Source organism: Vombatus ursinus, unplaced genomic scaffold (assembly GCF_900497805.2).
Source record: "Vombatus ursinus unplaced genomic scaffold, bare-nosed wombat genome assembly UNPS02014781.1, whole genome shotgun sequence".
In the NCBI taxonomy this organism is placed as follows: domain Eukaryota; kingdom Metazoa; phylum Chordata; class Mammalia; order Diprotodontia; family Vombatidae; genus Vombatus; species Vombatus ursinus.
Window position 1 is genome coordinate 32,442,979 of NW_020954559.1, and position 23,026 is coordinate 32,466,004.

General features: G+C 34.6%; 1 protein-coding gene across 1 annotated transcript in view; it reads left to right on the forward strand.

The window, feature by feature from the left end:
* LOC114046106 (unconventional myosin-XVI-like) overlaps positions 1-23,026 on the forward strand; it is a 682,808-nt gene that overhangs the window by 172,496 nt on the left and 487,286 nt on the right. Inside the window, exons 5-6 of the mRNA XM_027866360.1 lie at positions 6,868-6,976; positions 15,690-15,814. Coding sequence (XP_027722161.1) covers positions 6,868-6,976; positions 15,690-15,814 — 234 coding nt within the window. The remainder of the gene's footprint in view (positions 1-6,867; positions 6,977-15,689; positions 15,815-23,026) is intronic.

The window sequence follows — 23,026 nt, forward strand, 5'->3', positions numbered from 1 at the left end:
TGCAACAAGTATCTCTGATAAAGGCTTCATTTCTCAAATATATAGGGAACTGAGTCAAATTTTTTAAAAAAATATGTCATTCCCCAATTGATAAACAATCAAGTGATATGAACAGTTTTCAGACAAAGAAATCAAAGCTATCTATAGTAATATTAAAAATGTTCTAAATCACTATTGATTAGAGAAATGCACATTAAAATAACTCTGAGGTACCACCTCACACCTATCAGATTGGCTAATATGACAAAAAAGAAAAATGTTAGAAAATGTATGTTAGAGGGGTTGGGAGAAAACTGGGACATTAAGGTACTGTTGGTAAAGTTGTGAACTGATCCAACCATTTTGGAGGGCAATTTGGAACTATGTCCCAAGTGTTATAAAGCCATAGCTCTGAGCCAGCAATACCACTACTAGGTCTATACCCCAAAGACATTGAAAAATGAAGAGGACCCATTTGTACAAAAATATTTACAGCAGCAATTTTTGTGGTAGTTAAGAATTGAAAATTAAAGGGATGCCCATCAATTGGAGAATGGCTAAACAAGATGTTTGTAATGGAATGATTGTAATGGAATATTTTTGTTCTATAAGAAATGACAAGCAGTGTGATTTCAGAAAAACCTGGAAAGACATACATGAACTGAAGTATAGTGAAGTGAATAGAACAAGGAGAACCATTGTACACAGTAATAGCACAGTAATATTGTTTGATGAAGAACTATGAGTGATTTAAATATTGTCAGCAATGCAATGATTCAAGACAATCCCAAAGAACTAAGGGTGAAGCATATTATCCACCTTCAGAGAAAGAACTGATATTATATTGATTCAATACAGACTGAAGCATGTTATTTTTCCACTTTCTTTCATTTTTTTCTTTTATTTGAGTTTTCTTGTACAAAATGACTAATATGGAAATGTTTTACATAATTACACATGTATAATCTATATCAACCTATATCTGATTGTTACTGTTTGAAGGAGTGGTGAGGGGAAAGAAGGAGGTGGGGATAGAAATTGGAACTCAAAACTTCAAATAAGAAATTTAAAAATTGGGAAAAACAGGGCATGTTGCTTTTACCTCAATTTCCACAAAATTAATTAATTCTTTTCCTACAAAGTTGTAGTCTTTTTTTTGCATGCATCATTTATTTAACATTTGTATATCTTATTTATGATGGATGCAATGCAGTAATAAAGTTTGATAAAACCATTTAACTTGTATCATAAAATAATTTCCACTACTAGATGTTTTTAGTGTCTTAGATTTAAATCTAACTTGAAAAAAAAATCCCAAACAGCACAAACATCTTCATAAAGGTAGTTTTTATGACTTGCCTCATATACAAGAAGTGAAGGTATGTCTTATAACCACAAAAACAATAATTAATATTTTCAGGAAGATTCAAGAGAATTTTCTAGTTGATTTTCTTAGCAGACCTGAAACATTATACAAATAAGCTACTGCATCAGAGCAACTAATGCCTATAAAGTCAAAAGGTTTTTTTAAAGATATGTTTTTTTAAAAAAACACAATATTCCATGTGCACATATGAAAAACACAAGCTTATTTTAGGACATGGTTTGAAATAGTTAGAGAATTTATCACTGTTATTGTAGGTTGGATTCAGGTTTAATCAAACTGATCCTGCTGTTTGTGACTGATCAGTTTCACTTTTAAAATAGTGACTAAAAAATCTTACAGGTTACCTATTTTCTGATATACTACAATGTTAAAAACAGATCAACATGCTTTTGTTAAACCTTTATGATGTTCTAGGCAATTTACTAAGTACTGGGAATAAATAAATAACAGAAAGACAACCCTTGCCATGAAGGAATTTACATTTGAATGGGGGAACACATAAAAGGGAGCTAACAAGCAACATAGGTAGATGGGGTGGGGGGGTGGAGGAAGGGAGTGGATTGGCATAGAAAATCATGTAGAGATAAGTCAACAGTATATTCTAGAGAAGAATGAAGACATAGTTGCCTGAGCCTTCTTAAAATAAAGATGCTGGCAAAAGTGTGGTGCTGGAAGGAGCCAACCAAGAGAGACCACAAGGATGGATACCAATTCCAAGGAGAGAAGCAGAGATAGCAAATGAAGTTGGAAAGGGAATTTCCAGTATTTATAAGTCTCCGTGGCATAGTAGAGAATGTTCTATGGGGATGAATTAGCAATGCAGCCTAGAGAAGAAAATTAGAGATTTGTGATGGGATTATATTAATTCTTATGGCATTTTCAGCATTTTTTACTTGTGAAGGCAAAAGCCACTACAATCCAGGGGCTTTGGGTCTCCCAGACAATTCATCCATCATCTCGCTGTCAGATTAACATTTGTTACTTATAGATTTGGTCATGCCTTTCTGTTGTTCAACAATCATTATTGGTTCTTCACTGTCTCCTGAGGAAAATTTAAATTCCTTTGTACACTAGAAGTTTCACCTCTCCATAACAACTCCCACATTAGCTTACCACAGTACCTGCAATTCCCACTTTTAAAACTATTTCTTTGGTTTCCTCCTAGCTATCAGGGCCCTTCCAACAATGTTTCATGCACAGATACTTTGCAAAACACTGCACCTGCCAAAATGAATCTTTATTTGACTTTATGCCTTTCCTCCATGATGATTATAAAGGCACAAGATGCATAGTTTCTGGGTAATTGAATCATTTTATTAACAAGGTCATCATGTTCTGGGTAAAAGGATGGTTACTTAACCGAATCTCTCTCTTATGCCAAAGACAATTATGGTGGCAGCTTATAGTTTATATACCCTTCAAAGAGTAGGTATTCAATGAGGAGCTGAGAGTAACATCATGTGACCCTTGGGCAGAGAGACTTATCTCTATATCCAGACCACCCCCAGCCTTGGGTAATCTATTCAAAGAATGTATGCCCTACCCAAGCCTGAGAAAAACCCACTTGTGTGGGTTCTGAACAAGAAAGTTAGCTCAGTCTCTATATCAGTAATGTCCTTTAAAAGACTGAACTTTTTAAAACTAAGACTTTAGAAAAAATACTCTGGAAAACTCTGGATATCCCTAAATCATTGGTTATTAATAATAATTTCTCTCACCCCTAAAGTTTCTTGTTGCTGACTGAAAATTAATCCATGATAATGTATGTCTTTTCTCTGTTATATTTATACTTTGTCATTTTCCTTCACTGCTTGAAAGAAACTGAGATAATAGTAATAAGACAAGTTTACATATAATTTTAAAGTTTAAAAAATGATTTCATCATAGTGATCCTTTGAAGGATTTTAAATATTATGTTGAGAGAAAAAGAAGAAATAGTCCATGTAACAAGATCATAGAGATGATAAGAAAAGAAAGGATACAAGTGGAAGGGTTAGTCATGTGGCAGAAAATGGCTACTTCATCTCCTAGCACTGTGGATGAGAGACTGAGCAATTCTATGAAATGGTACCTCTCTGAACCACAGGATTGCAGAAGCTTTAAATGTTCTAAGGGCAGAAGGGAGAACAATCCAGAGGGCATAGTAGAGTGTTTCTTTGGTTTCACTCATGATAATAATGCATATGCATATAGTTATGTCTATAAGCATTAACATCCTTGAGTTTTCATTGGTAAAACATAGCGTATATGTTGACACTCAATAACTCAAACCATTGATCTCTCAACAACTGATAATGCTATGTTTAAACAGATCTTCAAGTTGTCACAAATGAACCCCAAAATCAATCATTCTGCTTCAGCTAATATAAGTAACAGTTTTCTTCTTTGTCCTAAAATATTGTAGGAAATATAGAGTCTTATTTTATTAGGTGACTGGAGAACTACGGTGAGGCATTTTTAAAAATGTATCTATCAAGAATTGATAGTTTATTGTAATGACTTCATAAGATTTCAAGTAAATTGTTCATTAAACAATTGGCATAGTGTAGATGTCTTGTAAGTTAACTAAACCAACTGGCTCTTGAAATTTATACTATTAAAAAATAAGTCAGCCTGCCAGTAATGTCATCTATTGCACTTTTTTTAAGAGGGAGGAAACTGAAACATCAATATAGAAAAAGTAGTAATATTTATAGATTTCTCCTAGGCATCTATGGAAAGACTATTCAGAAAAGTTAGTCATAGAAGACTCAAGATATTATAACTATCTTCTCAATTTTGTGTCTACAATTTCATATGATCAAGTTCTACTTATGATTTAGTTGATAAATGGAATGAAATTACTATGATATATACTGCATCTGCATTCCATATGGAAGGGGGTTTTTTGTTTGTTTTGTTTTGTTTTGTTTTTTTACTTAAGAAAATCTTACTACCCCTTAGGGAATAAGAGATATGCTTTATTAAAGTTGCTTTGAATTTAAAAAAAAAAGATGTTATATTGTCTATTTCTCTTTAGTCTTGTCTCACAGAACATGACTTTTGATTAAATGTACTGGTCTTTTTTCTCCAGCTTTTTTGGCACAAATGTTGATCCACTTGAAATACTCATGAATTGGGAAAAAAATTGACTACCCTTCATCTGTTTATACAGGGTGGAGTATTTATACTGGTTCCACTCCATTTATATTGAAATAGTTAATGAAGCCACATGGTCTCTTCTCTGCTTTATCAGTTCTTTGAGCAATTGAATCATTGTCAAATGGTAGAAAATTATATTTCTCTAGTCTGCAATGAAAGAGGAAAAACAGTTATCAAATATTACTAGGGGACAGAGGAGTATGACATTTTCATTTTTTTCTAGTTGTTAAAAACATGAAATTTTTAAAACAAAAAAAAAGAGTAATGGAAGTTTTCAGGGACATTTTAAGCATGTTAGAGTTGTTAATACATGAATGTTATAAAGCATAATATTACAATGAAAAATAAGTCTAGGTTTGGAATCAGTGGTATCTCAGTTTCCTAATCTTTAAAAGGAGGAAGTTAGGAAGAAGATTTCTTCTAAGTGCAAACTTATAAGACTATGGATGATCTGCCCTTCCATAGTTAGAAAATATAAGGAGTCTATGTTTTGATGACACCAAATTATAGCTCATCTCGAGCCTAAAACTGTAAAAACTTATTTTAAAAAAAATTTCTTGTGAATGTATTAAAAGTTTTGAATAAGGAAGCATTTTGTTTATGGTAGCAGATATGGAAGTTTTTGAAGCCTGATGACATAGAAAAGTAGAAAATGTCAAGTCAGGAAGTAGTCTAAATGCTAAGACTACAATAGTATTAATGAATATGTGAAAGATATTTTTCCCCACATAGAGACATACATTTGAACATTAAAGTAACTGTTTTAATGGAGGAGAAAAAGGTTTTTATACAGAGAGGAAAAGGTATTCAGCTGACTGGGAAAGCTGATTAGTATTGTCTTATTCAACAATAAAAAATGGATTTGGGACATTCTAAATAACACTTTGCCAATTAGTGTATATACAAGTTTATAAGGATTAGGAGGAGATTGGAGGAAGGGTTTGGGGTATAGAACACGTGAAAAAATGCAAAAATTATTCGGGCATCTGCAGAAGCCTGAATATAGTCCCTTTTTCTTTCTTTCTTTCTTTTCTTTTTGTTGGGGGAGGGAATCAAAGTAAATATGGTACTGCTTAAAAACCAGGTCAGATAAATTATTGAGAAAACTTTGGAGTATAGGAGCTACCTGCAAAGAAATGTAAAATTCATCAGTAAACAAAGTATAACAATAATGATAATAATAATTGTTATTGTTATTATTATGTTATAATTACTTATTCTGTTTCTGCTGTTTCATTGGTGTAAGATTTCCCTTTGTATTTGAAAATTATAACCTCTCTGTGACTTGACAATTTTATGAGTTGCTGTAAACAAAATAATAAGGCACTAGTTGTCATAGTGCTTATATTGCTGGACTTGGAGTCAGGAAGACCTGAGTTTAAATCCTTGTTCATACCCTTACTAGCTCATGCCCCTGGACAAGTCCCTTCTCTAAGCCTCAGTTTCTTCATCTGGTAAAATGAAGGACTCAATATTTAATTGGATTTGATATTTAATGTCCTTTCTAGCCCTAAATCTATGATTTCTCCCAAAAAATTGCCAGCCTTCTGTAGATAAATTGACTTAGGTTGACTTCAGAAGGATAATTGGTCACTTCAATGGTATATAAACATCATTTCAGCTTGTAGGACCTGCCACAGATCCTTGTATTTTCTTAAAAGACCTTTAGGAACCCAGTGTCACTTCTAGGATGATATTGAATTAGGGATTTGTAGAAGATATGAGTAATTATATAATCAACTGATACAATAATAACCATAATACCTCATGTTTATATAGTACTTTAAAGATTAAGAACCACTTTTCCTCAAAACAACAAATTGAGGGAGGTAATTTATATCACCATTTTATAGGTGAGAAACGCAACTACTTTGTAATTGTCCTAATAGTTCACAGATTCATTGTTCTAGAAATGGAAGGGACTTTAGAATTTACCTAATCCAAATCCTTCATTTTACCAATAAGGAAATTGAGTCTCATACAGGTTCAATGATCTTCCCAAGGTCATATAGTTCTATTTCCTTTATTTTATTCTGGATGATAGTGGAAAGATTAGTTAGATGACCCTTATTGAAACCTGGCTTCTTTGACATTGGTCATTTAACCATCTGGGGCTTCAGTTTCCTCACCTGAAAAATTATGTGGTTGGGCTAGCTGGTCCCTGAGTTTCCTTCCAGATCTAGATCTATGATTCTCCAAAGTAAGTAGCCACTTAGTTTTTAAAGTTGGTGTAGAACAAAAAAAAGTGCTTTCGATGATTCACTTCTCAAGTACATTTATCTATCTCAAATGAAACTGATTTCTTTTAGAATAATTCAATGTCACTTTAAACTATTTCTCTTTCCCCCTACCATATCCAGGCTGGAGCCAATGTGCTGTTGCAGGATGTCAATGAGAACATACCACTAGATTATGCTGTGGAAGGAACTGAGTCAAGTTGTATCCTTTTGACCTATCTTGATGAAAATGGTAAGTTTACTTTTCCCCTTATATAATATATTGGTACTTTTTATCTCTGTAAGAGTATTTTCACTATGGATACTTTTTTGGGGCCATCTTACTTGATTAGGCAAATAAGAGAACCCTTCTTAATCTGTGCCTTTTTTGCTCTCACTGTTATTCATTATGAGTTTGTTCATGTGGAAAGACACCCAAGGTGGGCAAAGCAGTAGCAACCCAGAAGATCAACAATGGAAAGACATTTTAACAAGCATTTACAGGCCGTGATTGTTGGGACTGGATTTGTAGATATAATGCTTTTCCACTAGGAGGGAAAAGGGCAAAGGAGGGCAAAGTGAGCAAGGACAATTGGATTTGGAGCTAATAAGAGAATGGCTGCCCAATGGAGATCCCCTTAGGAAGTGCATAGGCTTAATATGAATTGCCTTATGTTAGGGTAAATTGTACTGCTAGCAGTCAATAAATCTCTATTTTCTGATATCCTGGGATTCAGTTCAAAAGACTTGACCAGGCACGTTATGACTCAGTCCAATCCAATAAACATTTATTAAGTGCCTACTATGTGCCAAGCACTGTGCTAAGCACTAGGGATATGATTAATAAAAAAATAAAGACAGTTTCTGCCCTCCTGGAGCTTATATCCTAAAGGGGGATAACAAGCAAAAGGAGGTAGAAAAGCAAGTGAGGGGATGCCAAAGGATATTTGACATTTTGTACCATGGAGGTGAAACCAGGCAAAGCAGCAGATGCAAAGTAGAGTGAGTCTAGTTTCTGCCTCTATAAAAGAAAGTATTGGGAGGAATGCCCTCCAGCTATACAATTAAATTGGAGAGGTAGCTGATAAAGGTGGTGTCAATCAAACCTTGAGTTAACAGAATGGTAGTGAGTGAAGAAGTGATAAACTTATCCTGGGAGGGGCATCTTGTTCTATGAAAACAAAACCAGGCAGAACAATAGATGCAAAGTAGAATCATTGACAGGACAATTCCTGACCCTCTAAATTTAGCAGCTTACAAAAAAATCAGATTTTCATACACTGAAATATGTACATAATATTTCAAAAATAGCTAAATTTTGAAAGTTGGAGTAGTATGAAGTCCAGATGCTTTATATGGCACCAGATTTGGATTCGACAGAACTAGTTTTCATGGTACAGACATTTAGTATGTATGACCTTGAGCAACCAATCAATCAAGAAGAATTTCTTTAGGACTTACTATGTGCCAAGCACTATGCTAGGAAGTAAGAATGGAAAATCAAAAACCAAAAAAGTCCCTGTTTTCAAAGACCTGCCATTGGGCAAGTTACTGAAATTCTTTGGATCTTGTCAAATTTGTGGATTGACTTGACCTTCTTTAGTTTTCTAAACTGTAAAATGGGAGAGGAAGTATAGATGGACTTAATGACATTAAGTCTAGGAATCATGGTACTTTTTGTGTGTTACTGTTTACATCTCTTCCTTCCTCCCCAGCCACCTCACCTCCATCATTTGGAAGAGAGATAAAGATTTTTAATAATTGTGTATCTCTCATGAGCATATAGGGTCCATGAAGCCTAGCACTTAGAAACAAAACAACACATCCACCTCATTACTTGCTTGTATTTTTCCCCTCCTACACATTTTTTTTAAAAAGCTTTATTCTGAGCTTTGCTTAGGATAATAAAAATCTGTACTTAGAATGCTTTAAAAATATAGCCCAATTTAAGTATAAGAGGAAGGTAAGTATTATTACTTTCATTAAAAAATGAGAAATCAGATTGACTAAATGTCTCTTTTGAAGGTCATTCAGTCAACTATTAAAAGAACAAGAAGTAAGCAAGTAGTTAAGATTCTTTGGCCAAACCTTGCACTCAATTCACTTTTTTCCTCTTTCGGTAATTCGTTAATTTTTTTCTTGCTATGTGATTAAAAAAAAATTGCTCTCTCTGAAAACCTCCTTATATACTACCTTGTTGCAGATATATTACATTAATCAGAATGGGAATGAAGCTTGAAATTATGCAAATTTTGCTGTTTAGAATCTTGAAATTTGGCAGTTTGCACATTTTTTTCATGCATTTTATAATGGTAAACTTGCAGAAAGTATTTTGGCACTTTTAATTTTACAGTGCTAGTTCCATAGCTTTCTCCTCAACCTTCCCTTCTGTCTTTTTAGAAGCTACTGTTAATTACTCTTTAAAAAAAGAGTCTTCACTTTTCAGTGGATTATAGTAATTCATTAACATGGCTATTTAATCTCACTTTGGGTTTAATCATACAGACATCTTTGTTTCCTAGTTATTTAGAAGGTTATATTTGATAGGACAGCATAGTATTTTACTGTAATAAAGTCAATATTATATATTTACTCAATATATATTACCCAATAATAAAAATTAAGTGGTATTACATTTTTAGTTTAGTTTTTTTTGGGGGGGGTAGGAAGGATTAATGAAGGTAAAAATGAGAAGGAGGTGCTGAAAATTAATGATTAGGAAAAAATCAGTCACAACTCTAGCTGTCACAATCAATTTGTAAAATAAACATTTGCCAGAATAAATTCAGCCTCATATATCTTTAATTTTTAATTTTGTTTATACCATTTGTCATTATTGTTGTAATGGTCTCTGCTGATACCATCCATCTGTTTCTTTCTTCCACCTAATTCACAATCTGTGCTTTGTTTATGTCAGCTCCCCTCCCACTTATCTGCATCATCTGGAGTTACTCCTTGCAAATTTTGTGTAATTCAATTTACGTTCTGGCCTTCTCATTGGTGCTCTTTTAATGGATGACTGTTTAGGCCATGGGGTTGAGGGCTCTTAGAACTTATGACCCTAGAGAAGATTTTTGTTTTGTTTTATACTTTGCTTTCATATTTCATTGTTGTATAATTGTATCATCATTCCTTTATTTTAATCTTAAAATTTTGCATACTCCTCTTATATTTCTGGGCTAAATTATTGTTGTAGGGTCAGAGATAAATGTGGCAGGAGCCCAGTGAAAAGGTTGGTTACATGGAAAATCAGTGGTCACAAGTTCTAATTGCCCTGTTACAACTGGTTGACTGAATGAACATGGAATAATCAATCAACCCTAGTTCATTACCTGGGTGTCCTGATCTGTAATATGAGACAACCAGGGAGGCCTGGTTGAACATTTGATGAATATTGCATTTCAAATGCAAGACAAACCACCAGGCCTCTGAGGAAAACAATTGGTCAATAATGTTGTCAGAAATAGAAAGGATAGTCCTGAATAATAAAGAGGGCACAGGAAAAAAAATAGGACTATCCATGTCTGAGTTCTACAGACTAAAGGTTAAGTGTTCTTTTAAGCAGAAAATAACACTAAAACTTGGATTTCTTCAAAGTAGGATTAAATAAATATATCCTATTAAGAATTTGGTTCTGACATCTCAATTAAAAAAAACTAAATGCTGTATAACATTCAAAAAATTTTTCAAAAGACTTTTGTTTAGGACTTTGCAATTAACTAGGAGAAAAAAAAAGATAACCACAGATGAAAACATTAAGAGAAGAAATGGGGGTTGTATTTCAATTTTGATGTGATTCATACAAACAATAAGAGCTATAGTTGTTGGAGGAGGCTGAAATCAGTGTGGCCTAGAGTACTTGGGGAAGCTTTCATATAGGAGGGCATAACTGAACCCTAAAGTTATGCTTAGTCAAGTGATGTATTCCAGGTACAGAGATAGGATTGAGCATGACAAGCTCTGGTGAAAAAAAATGAAAAAAATGACCTGGTTAGAGTAGTACAGTGAAAAATGCATTGGATCTGTACTCAGAGGATGTAGATTTCAATCCTACCTGTGACACTAGGTATCTATGTGATCTTGCCAAGTCACTTAATTTCCTTGGGCCTCAGTTTGCTCAACTGTAAAATGAGGGATTTGGGATATATGAATTCCGTGGTCCTTCTCAATTCTAAATCTTGTATCCTGTGAATGCAGTTTATGTTGCAGAGTATGTTTATCAGAACGAGTAGTAGGAGATAAAGTTTAGTAAGGAAGATGGAACGAGAATGTTAAGGGCTTTAAAGATATAAAAAGTTTCAATTTAATGTAGAAAGGAGTTGGAAATATTTTGAAATAGGTAAGTGAATGTTGGAATTGTTATTTGAAAAAGAATAATTTGGTGGAGATCTACAGGATGGATTAATGAGCAAAAAAAACAGCAAAAAAAACTTAAGAAAAGAAAATTAATTTAGACAATATTTCAATAATCCAAAGTGATAAAGGTATAACCTGTAGTGATAATATTGGGAATGGAGATGAATGTGTATAATCTAGAAATATTTCAAAGGGAAAAAGTACAAGAAAATGATTGGTTATGATTGAGGTTCAAAGGAGAAAAATTAATTAAGGATGACTAGAAAGTCTCAATTCTGGAAGACTGGGAAAATGATGGTGTCATTCACAGAAATAGGGAAGTTGTGAGAAGATCTTGTTTGTTAGGTATCCTTATCATTTCAGCTTTAAACAACTTTTTTTAATTTGTGAAAAAAAGAGTTGTATATGTGTAAAGCTATTTTAGTCCCTAAACACATGAAGGTATTGCATATCTGCTTTTATTTATGAGAGGAAAAATAGAAGCAACGTATGCAATAATCTACATTCAATGCCAAATAATGTTACTGTTTTTAACCTGTTACCTTAAGAAATTATTGTAACCTATGAATTCTGCCATTGGCTTGAGCTCCCCCTTGCTATGTATGCACCATTTGTTCGGGTCAGTGATTAGCACTCCCAGTTCCATTTAATCACTCAACACCAATTAATTGGTGATTTGGGGGGGGGGTTGGCTTTTTTTTTATAGAAAGATATTTACTGCAAAGACATAGCCAAAATAAACATATAAATATTTCCCCCAATACTTCTTAGGCATAATGTCTTCTATACTTATAGTGGCCTCTGAAAGTGTAGTCTTAAAATTTATCTTGGTTCCTATTGGTGTTGGCCCTACCAATTTCATGTCCAGATGTGGCCCATCTGCTAGATATACCCTTTCTCTGACAAGGAGTGCAGTTAACACTTGTTCTCCAGGACATCAATGCTCCTCCAGCTGCAACAGCTGGTCTTAATCCTGATTCCTGGTTTCCTAAGTCTTCCTTTGCCAAGAGTTGCCAAGATTGTAGTCTCTATTTCCTACAGTCAACATAATGAGCTAAATCATCACCACAATCTCACAGGAGCAAATGAGTTAAAATGACAATACTTTTTGAATGCTTCCACAATCAGCAAAAAAAGCCTCTTCTTCAACATGTGACTAGTGGGGCAGCTAGATAGTGCAGTGGATAGAGCATTGGCCTGGAGGCAGGAGCACCTGGGTTCAAATCAGGCCTCAGACAGTTGACTAGCTGTGTGACACTGAGCAAGTCACTTAACCCTGATTGTCTTGCCAAGAAAAAAAAATTGTGATTAGTTGACCAGAAACAGTTGCATGATCCACAGTCTTCCTCTTTAAGAAATGTTTCCTTTATACATAATTGCAATTCTCCCAGAAGGCACCTCCTGGTGTACTCCACATGGAGATACCATTGGAGGTACTTGGGCATACATCAAATTTCCATTACATTATCATTCTGGAGAGGTAGCATCTCACAGTGGATAGAGAGCTGCTCTCAGGTTCAGAACAAATCTAGATTTTAGTCCTACGTCTGACACATAATGTCTGGGTGACCTTGGACAAGTCACTTAACCTAGTAACTCTCAAAGACTACAAACTACAAAACAGATGTCAATTTACATTCAGAGAGGTGGTCTCTACACTGGAAATCCCTTATATCAACTAAATCATATATCTAGTTTTTTGTTTTTTAATCTATTATATTAAATGTAAAAAAAAAAGTAAATTAGTTTAATCTAGAAAAAAATGGCAAGGACTTAGTATTTACCTAGTAACCTTTATAATGAGGGATTTACACTTTGCTAACTTGCTTAGTTGATTTGACCAAAGAATGAAATATTTCAATCCTCACAACTTCATTGCTACTAGAGATAGCTAGCTGGAGCAATGGATAGAGCACTTGGCTTAGAGTCAGAAAACCTAGTTTCAAATCTGGCCTCACATATTTACTAGCTGCATGACCCTTGCAAATCACTTAATCTCTGTCTTCTTTGGTTTCTTCAATTGTACATGAAGATAATAATAGCATCTACCTCTCCGGATGGTTGTGAGGATCAAATGAGGTAATATTTGTAAAGGACTTAACGCAGTGCCTAGTAGGTACATTAGTTCATGTAATAGAGTACATGGAACCCCAAATGAGATACCCTTGGATGGAAGGAGCAAATAAAGGACCGCTAACTATGTGGGCAATTGAAGACATAGTTGAGTTGGGGGGTGCGGAAGCAATTAAGGTTATAATCAGGAAGGTCACGAGAATAAACATGTCCAAATATGAATGCATCTTTCCCCCATACCCTCCCTACTTCCAAATTTCCCTATTTCTGCTGAAAGTATCACCCTCCTTTCATGATCTCAGGTTTATAATCTTAGCACCATCTTTGGTTTCTCAATATCCCTCACTCTACATATCCAAATTGGGTTATTCCTCCTCCACATCTTTCCCATTTGACTCCTTGTCTCGACATTCACAGTTACCACTGTGATTCAGGTCCTTGTCACATCTCTTCTAGGTTATTGCAACAACCTCCTAATTGGTCTTCCTGTCTCAAATCTCTTCCCATTCCATTCCAGCCTATTTTAATGCTACCAAAGTAAAATTCCTTAAATGAAGATCTAACTATGAGACTATGTTATTCAACTAAATCCAGTGGTTTTGTATTACTTCTAGGATGAAAAAAAGCTATTTAGCTATTAAAGTCCTATCCAACCTGGCCCTAACCTATCTTTCCAACCTCATTAAGATACCATTGTCTTCCTACACTTTGCTCCCTAACCAAAATTACTTTGTCTCTGTTCCTTCGATGTGAGACTCCATTCTTCATTTCCATTCCCTCTCCACTGATACCTGGATATTTATAGAGGAAAAACAGCCTAATATGGGCCTCAAATATATGCAAAAAACAGGAGATTTTTTTTTTTGTATTACCTCATGTATTCAGTTCTGCAAATAGAGGAATTCCATTTTCTATTTATACTTTTCTTAAGATTTATTTTTCCTTGTCAATCTGTTTTTTTTAAATGACTAAGTTTTAAACACATTTTAAAATGATGTCCCAGGTGGTAAATAAGAGTTATTTTCTTGACAACCCTATGAGCTACTGCATAATGTATTTTGCAACATTAGAAAGATTACAAAAATGATCAAACTTCGGAATGGAGAATACTTTACATTCATCTACTTAGAATCAGTTTAAGATATGTGAGAAAAATCTGCATGACTCAAGAAGAAGAAATATGCATCAAAACTTTAGACCACTGTTCAAACTCATGAATTTTAAAATGAGGACATAGTTATGTTTTTTTTACCTTAATAGATTTCATAAATGTCCATTAAGGAATCTATTTTTTTTGAAATGGCAAATGATAATTGTCCTGCCCTCATATATGTAAAGAAGTTTTATATTCTTTTATTCCCTCCAAAAGAGATGACTTTAAAGTAGACTATATTCAATAAGTGAAACCATTCAAATACCCATTTTTATCTTTTATTCTGTTTTATCACTTCCTCTCCCCTTATTGCTAAAAGGAAAGGAGGTTAAAACACTTCAGTGTGGTGTACACATCTATTTTTTTTAAGACTGATTACTTGAATGAAGTATGAAGATTTTCCTTTATGTGTAACTTTGATGAATGGTTTTCTTGCCATTCTTTCTTGTCCAGCATGTTCAGTGTGTAGTTGTACATACTGTAAACAAGTATGCCTTTTTTAAAGTTTACTTCTTATGTCCTTGATAGCAGGACTCTTTTATAAGTTTGTAGCAAACAGATATTGTATCTTTATACTATGTTCTACACAGGTGTTTTAACGAAATTGTTTTGTCATTTGATTTTTGCTATAATTTAAAATGGGCATAGGGCATGTGTGTGTGTTTGTGTGTATACATACATACACATACATATGTGTATATGTATAAGTATGTAAGTATATGTATGTTTATATGTGTGTATGTATATATATACACATACATATACATATACATATACATGTATATGTATATATATATGTGTGTGTGTGTGTATATATATATATAAAATATATATGTCTTAGGAGCTTTTATTTCAATGGTATAAACTCCTCCCAGGTGAGGAAACTCTCCCTACCAATGCAGGTAAATAGCTTCTCTGCAATTTATAGTCTTAGAGAATTATCTAACTCAGGGAAAGATTAAGTCATCAGCATAGTGTTACACAGCCTGTCAGAGGTGGAAATTGAACACAAGTCTTTCTCCTTTTAAGGACAGTCCTCTATTCACTGCATTGTCCTACTCAGTCAATTTAAAATAAAATCAACAAATATTTATTAAGCATCTACTAGACATAACACCATGCTAAGTGCCAAAAAGACTACAAAGATGACAGTCTATTTCACAAGAACATACAGTGTAGTGGGGAAATTATAGCACATTTAACAATATTTTAAAGAACTATAGGCAACATCAACAACTGTAAGACAACAATAGCAGGTAATGCCTCAGTAGAATGTATTTTGGTAACCAGTGGTCTGAGAAATCTGTATGTGTGTATGTGTGTTTTTTTGTTTTGTTTTGTTTTTCCGGCTGCTTGAAACATCTTCTTGTCTGTCTCTTAACAGGGGTGGATCTGACCTCACTTCGCCAGATAAAGCTTCAGAGACCAATGAGTATGTTGAATGATATAAAACAACTCTTATCATCAGGAGGAAATGTAAATGAGAAAAATGATGACGGTGTTACCCTTGTAAGTTGAAATATTTTACTCAGATGTATTACTTAAAGAACAATTGAATTCAACAGGCATTAATCAGATCCCTCCTACACCCAGAGCACTAGACTAGGCACCGTGAATACAAAAACAAAGGAACAAAAACATAGTCTCTGTGTTAAGGGAACTTATGGTTTAATAGAGTGTGTAAGAGAAGCAAACATCTAGGAATAATACAAGATAGAATAACATAGAGTCAAAAGAGAGGTTAGAAAAAGTGCTAGGAAAATTAGAAAGGGTAGAGATAAATTTCAAAACAGAAAACTAGAGAAAGCTTCATGAGAGAGGTAGTATCCAATCTGGGATAAGATAAATTTCAACATGACAGAAAGTATTTCGGGCTGATGTATGGACTATATAATTCATGAAGCTGAGAGAATATGGGACAAAATCAGGGAATAGCTTATATAAATACAGTTAGCTGGAATATGAATATGTTAAAGGCAGGGTAAAATAAGAATGCACAATTAAGTTGGGGTCAGATTGTGGAGGACCTAAAATGCCAATGTAATGAGTTTGACTTTTATCCTATAGCAAAGAGAAGTTATGGAATGCTTTTGCTCAGGAGAGTGGTATGATCAGATCTTTTTGAATTGAAGTACATAATCATTACTACAGAATTACTAAATTAGGTGTTAGTTAATAATATTAAGGCTTTCTCTGCACTTTGTAGTATGATATTTGTAGAGGCCAAAGCCAGAAATATTGTAGAGGCCAAAGCCAGAAAATGGGAAAACAAATGTTCATTGTGCGTGTTATTCTTTTGACTTGTAAATACTTTGAAATCCTTAGTTCTCATTCAAGACAGCCTCTCATGTTAATTGCTACTCCTTGGTCTTCAGAGTTCTAAATTTGCAATTTTTCTCTGTACTTGGTTCAATAAGCTGAGAAACCGTGGGCAATTAATGCCCAGTTTTATTGAATGTTACAGAATATTTTATATCAAATTTTGGGCATGGTAAGATATTTTATCTTGTTTATGTTCAAAATAGATTATATACTAAATTGCCATATCATTTGACAGAAGGATTCCTTTCAGAAATGTATAATGTAAATGATGAGGAATTGGTGCCCTGTTTTGGGGCTTGCAGCTGAAACTTCTTATATGTGTTGTCTCCCCCTAGTGGCAGGTGAACTCTAAGAGAGCCAGACTTTTCTTGGTTTTCTATTTTTAATGTCAGTACTTACTTAGTACAGTACTTGGTGTACAATAAGGGCTTAATATATACTTTTTTACTTGTTTATTAAATCATTTAATAGTGGCTTGACTTTTCAGGGTAATGTCTTGAGTCTTTGCTCTTGGTGGTTTGTAGGTCCTTATATTTCTAATTCATGATACTTTCCTGCCTCGTATACCTTACTTTGTAGTAGGACGATGAAGTTTCATTCATTCATTCAGCAAATTATGATCCAATATGGCATATGCTCTTTGTTATAAAGTCTCCGAAGAACTTAACAAAGGAATATAAAAGAGGAACCAATGTCTCCACTAAACATGTTATAGAGTCATGTATGATTCCATATTATAAAATGGTCAGTAAGACTGGGGTATAGGACTTTTGGCACCTGCTTGGGCATTCTGAACACTGGGAGGTGATTTTTATCTTATACTTTGTCAAGGTATAAGTACAATACCGAGGCATATGCACCTAGATGTTACATACCCATCATCCCTCCCTCTTTCATCAATGAGTACTGACAAAGGATGAGACTTAGAAGTACACAACACAATTATAAAAAAGAAAGAGAAAGTATGGAAGGGACTGATTTTATTGAGAGAGAGAGAGACTGCTGACTTTGAACACCTCTGCCTCACTCAAATCCAATTTATGTGCAAGTTAAGACATCACACCTGTGATGTCATTGGTCCTCTTTGAGAATGAAGGATGAAGAACAGTTTAGCTAGGTAATCTTTAGTCCCTTCCAGTACTAGCCACCTACATTTCTCTGTGGATTCTCTAAGAATTTATAAGGGCTGCATACCACTGCATGCTACTATAAAATCCTCTTTGATTTATACTGTATAAATCAAAATGATTTATGATCATACATCATTTTGCATGAGAATAAATTACAGAATTAGATAGCTGAGAAAGAACTCAAGAGTCATTGATTATAGCCCATACATTAGAAGAATATCTATTATAACATACCCAACAAGTTTTCATTGAACTTTTGCCCAAATACCTCCAAAGAGAAGGAAGCCCATCAACTCTTGAGGCAGCCCATTCCCTTTTTGGACAGTTCTAATGATTAGGTTAGTTTTTTTTTTTTCCATCCCTCCCCTCCCAGTAAAATCAAGCCTAAATGCACTTTCAATTCATTATTCTTGGTTTCAAATTTTTGGACCAAACAGAACAAGTCTAATTTGTCTTCTAATACAGCTCTTTAATTATTTGAAGACAGCTGTGATACTCCACTCCTTTCCCCAGGCCCTATCCTTCTCTTCTCCAGACTAACATGTCCAGTTGCTGCAACTAATTTTCATAAAAATTGGACTCAAGGTTTTTCATCATCCCAATTGCCTACATATGGACACTCTCTAGCTTATCAATGTCTTTCTTAATGTGTGGTGCTGATAACTAAAAACAGTACTCCAGATGAGGTCTGATGTTGACAGTGGTCAATGAAATTTATCATCCCACTATTCTTGGAATCTCTGTTTCTCATCTTGCACCCCAAATCACATTACTTTACTAATCCATATTAAGTTTGTGGTCTACTGAAAGCCCCAGATGATGTTGATAACTTCTTTCCTTCCATACCTCTCCATCATATCTATATCTACATCTATATCTATATCTATAAGTGACATTGATTCTTATGTACCTACGTGCAAAACTTAACATTTATCTTTCACGAATTTCATCTTATTAGGTTCAACCCAGTGCTCCAGCCTATTGAGTGTTATTTTGATTCTGGTCATCGTGTCTCTTGTTAGTTTTCCCTCCCAACTTTGAATTATCTAGAAATTTGATGAACATACCCTGTATTACTTTATATAAGTCACTGGTAAAATCTGTCTCTCCTTGTATAAAAAGTTAGTAAGATCCTCTTCCTAGCAGAGAGATGATAGGCTCATAGTGAAAGTTGAGACATATATACCTAAATGTAGTTACAGTTAAATAGCATTTGAACTGATTGAATGACAGAACTCAAGGATTATTAATTGATTAACTTGGAGGGAAGTCTGAAAAATAATGTCATTAGGTTATGTATTTGGCCCTGAATCATCTAACATTTACCTGAATGCTTTAGATAAAGGGGCTATGTTGTTAATTATAAAATTAGTTGGGATAACTAAGAAGTTATATTACAGATTTGAGGGTCCAAAAAAGGCCTCAAGAGACTATAATAATGATCTGAATCTAATGAAATTAATATAAAATCCTAATTTGGTTTAAAAAAAGTCAACTACATAAGTATGGAATGATGAAGACATGTTTAGAAAACCATTCTTGTAAAAAAAATCTGGAAGTTTTAGTGGTGTGTAACTAGTACCCGAACAACAATGTGTATGACATGACAGAGAAAAAGATATTGCTATCTGGATACTTCAAGGCAAGTGAATAAAAGGATAGTCCTGGCATACTCTGCTCTGATCAGAATACATATGTAATACTGTATTCAGCTCTGGACTTTTTAGGAAGGTCATTGAGAAATAGGAGAATACACGTAAGAGTCATTAGGATAGAAACAAGATTAGAAATCATGCCAAGGATCAGTTGAGGTAACAGAGAATGTTTAACCTTGAAAATAGAAGTCTTATGTGAAAGACTATCATGTGGAAAAGGTATTAGGCCTTTTTACTTCACTCAAGAAGATAGAACTATGAACAAAAGTTAAAAATCTTACAGATATGTATTTGTACTTAATGTAATAATGTAATAATCAAAGTTCAGAAGTGGAATTGGATGATTTTGGAGGTAGTAGGTACAACCATCTTACCATCATTCAAGTGGAGGCTGAATGGTCACTTGCCAGGAATTTAATTAAACATATGTCACGGTGCATGTTGGGTTCTGAGGTCCCTAACAATCCTGTGATTCTGTGTTTAGGAGAAGAGGAAACATTCCTGTCCTGGAGAACAACATGAACAAAGTTACTGAAGTGAAGTGTGCTTCTAGAAGTCAGGGGGCAGTCTAATTTGACATGTGAAAAGAGTACAGCGAACAATACTTGCTAATTTTGGAAGGGTGTGCTGGTGCCAACATAGCAGAAGCCTTTGAGTTTTAGACAAAAAAACTTCAGATTTTACTGAGTAGATAATAAAGAGCCATTGTCAATTATTTAAGAGAGAAGTAATATGAACATATCTATAAGACAGGTCAATCTGGCAGCAATATGAAAGATAGTTTAAAATAAAGAGAGAGGTAGAGACATGAAGACCTGTTGAGAGGCAATGGTAAAAGATCAGGCAAGTGGTAATGAGGGTCATGACTAGAGGGGTGACAGTAGAAACTGAGAAAGAATTTGAATGCAAGAGATGGAATTTACAAGCCTATTTGATTGATTGTATATATGACATAGTAAAGTAAAAATCAAGTTCAGAGTTCCAAATATGATAGGTCTTGTAAATGTTTGTGCCAGAGGCAGAAAGAGTAAGTATTTTGAACATGTAGACTTAAGATAGAATCACAACTTGTCATTGCCAGGTAGAAATGCATACGTCCAGATAAAAATATCTTATAGGTTGTAGAAGATGCACACCTGGAACTATAGATTTGGGAATCACGTGCTTTGGAGGGGTCATCAAAGTCATCAAAGTGAACCAGCTTGCCAAGGAAAATAGACTAAAGAAAGAATGAGGACCTAGACAGAGCCCTGAGAAACAGCCACTTTAATGCGTCAAGAAGAAGAGAGGGAAACAGAAAAAAATACAGCAAAGCAACAGTTGGAGAAGCAGAAAGAGACTAGTGACAGCATACTGATTCAGAAACCAAAGAAGATAGCCAGTAGTGAGGAGCTGACAAAAGCATATATTGGTGTGCTGGTAATGCTTAACGATGGTTTGGAGGATGGGGGAAGAAGTTGGGGGAAGAGATATGACACGCTTTTAAGTTTAATCTGCATATTAACATTTTCTCTATCACTTTCTTAAGTCTAGGAAATAAAAAAAAAGTGACTCAAGTCCCAACTTCTTAATATAAAGTATATATATATGTATACATGCGTATTATAAATCTTTATGCTGAAAAACAATCAATTTTCCAGATATGATTTAAGCTAGCTCCCACACACTTCTCACAGTATCCCAGGCTGCCAAAAATTGCAAAAAGGCACTGACACAGTTTGAGAAAGAAGTTTCAATAAAATCAAAATGGTTAATGAAACAGCAAGAAAGTAGAATGTTCAGGTATAGTCATCAACAAGCATTTATTATTCACTTACTATATGCCAAGGAACCACAACTGGGGTTGTTCGTAACCTAATTTTTAAGGAATTATTTTCTTCAGTTAGCTTTTGTACCTCTTTTTCATTTGGCAAATTCTACTTTTAAAGGAATTCTTTCCTTCAATGGATTTTTGTTTCCATTTGGCCAGTTCTATTTCTTAAGTTGTTTTCTTCAGTCAATTTTTGCATTTTCTTTTCCAAGCTGTTGACTCTTTTTTTTTCATAATTCTCTTGCATAACTCTCATTTCTTTCCCCAGTTTTTCTTCTACCTCTCTTACTTGCTTTTTAAAATCCTTTTTGAGCTCTTCTAAGAGGACTTTTTGGGCTTGAGACCAATTCATGTTCCCCTTTGAGGTTTCACATGTTCACATTTTGTCATTGTTGTACTCTCCTGAGTTTGTGGTTTGATCTTCCCTGTTGCTATAGTAGCTTTTTATGGTCAGGGTTCTTTTTTGGGTTTTGATTATTTTTTTAAAATTTGAACTCTGCTCGTGGGGTAAAAGGGGCACTGTCTCAAACTTCTTGCACTGATTTCCAGGGGTCTGGTCACTAGTTTTCTGCTGGGGCCTCTGGGGCTAGTGGCTTGCCCACTGTGCTAGGGTGGCCCAACCTAGTCATGCTCATTGTGTCCTGGGGTCTGGAGCTGGCAGTTTGCCTGCTGTGCCACTGGCCTGCTGAGCCAGGACTGAGAGCCCTCAGCTGCCAATCTGTGCTGTGACTGAGAGCCTCTTGCTGGCTTGCCTGGACACCACCTATGCAAGGTTCCGCTCCTCTTTTACCTAAGTGAGACAGATCCTTCCTGAAGTCCTTCTAAATTATCTTGGACTGGAAAGTTGTTTCACTCCACATTTTTGTGAATTCTGTCACTGCAGAAGTCTTTTAAAGGCTTGATTTAATATTGTTTCCAAGGGAAACTGAGGAGATCTCAGGCAACTTCCTGGCTTCTCTCTACCATTTTGGCTCCACCATTCAGCTTTTTATTTTCTAGAGCTAAACATATTATAATCCTTTAGTGGAAAAGTAAACTATTTTTAAAGGAAAGAAAAATAAATGCTTCAGTTTCCCAACCTTTTTGTATTCCTTGTGACCAAGCATCCATTGAACAGACAACATAAATGTTGCAGATAATTATACAGTAATACCTAATACTTATGTTAGATATCATCTTGAGTACTCTTTACAGTAATAGTTAGAAGGAATTGATGGCTGAGGAGGTGGAGGGGAAAAAAACACTTTTCCCACTTAAAGATCATTGCATTTATAAAGCAGTAGTTTATTTTCATTTTCATTTTAGAACTGGTAAGTCTATTTATTGTAACGACCACCATCATCCCACTACTTCTTGTTCTATGTAAGGATCAGAGGGTATTTTGTAGTCCTTCACTTCATTATAGAGAATGCTAAAAATATCAATGGTATCCACTGAATAATCTGTATCATAGTTTACAATGTCTTTTAAAGTTGAAAATTATTCACAGATTCCCTAATCTGATAAATCAAATGCTCAAGAGAGATAAATCCACCAGAATGACAGTCTGCAGTAAACTAATTTTCAGTTTGTTTTTAGAATGCTAACAATGTGACATTTCTTAGGTCTGTTGGTTGACACTAAACATCTTCATGCACATGAGAACTCCAGAAAATCCTACCCAGTCCCCAAGGTCACACTCGACTGCAGCATATTAAGATGCATTTCTCTAATAAGTTGTACAAATCAGTTTGTCTTTGAATATGTTTTACATTTGATAGAATCTGTAATAGTGGGTCTGAATCAGTACTGTATTTGAGGAAGA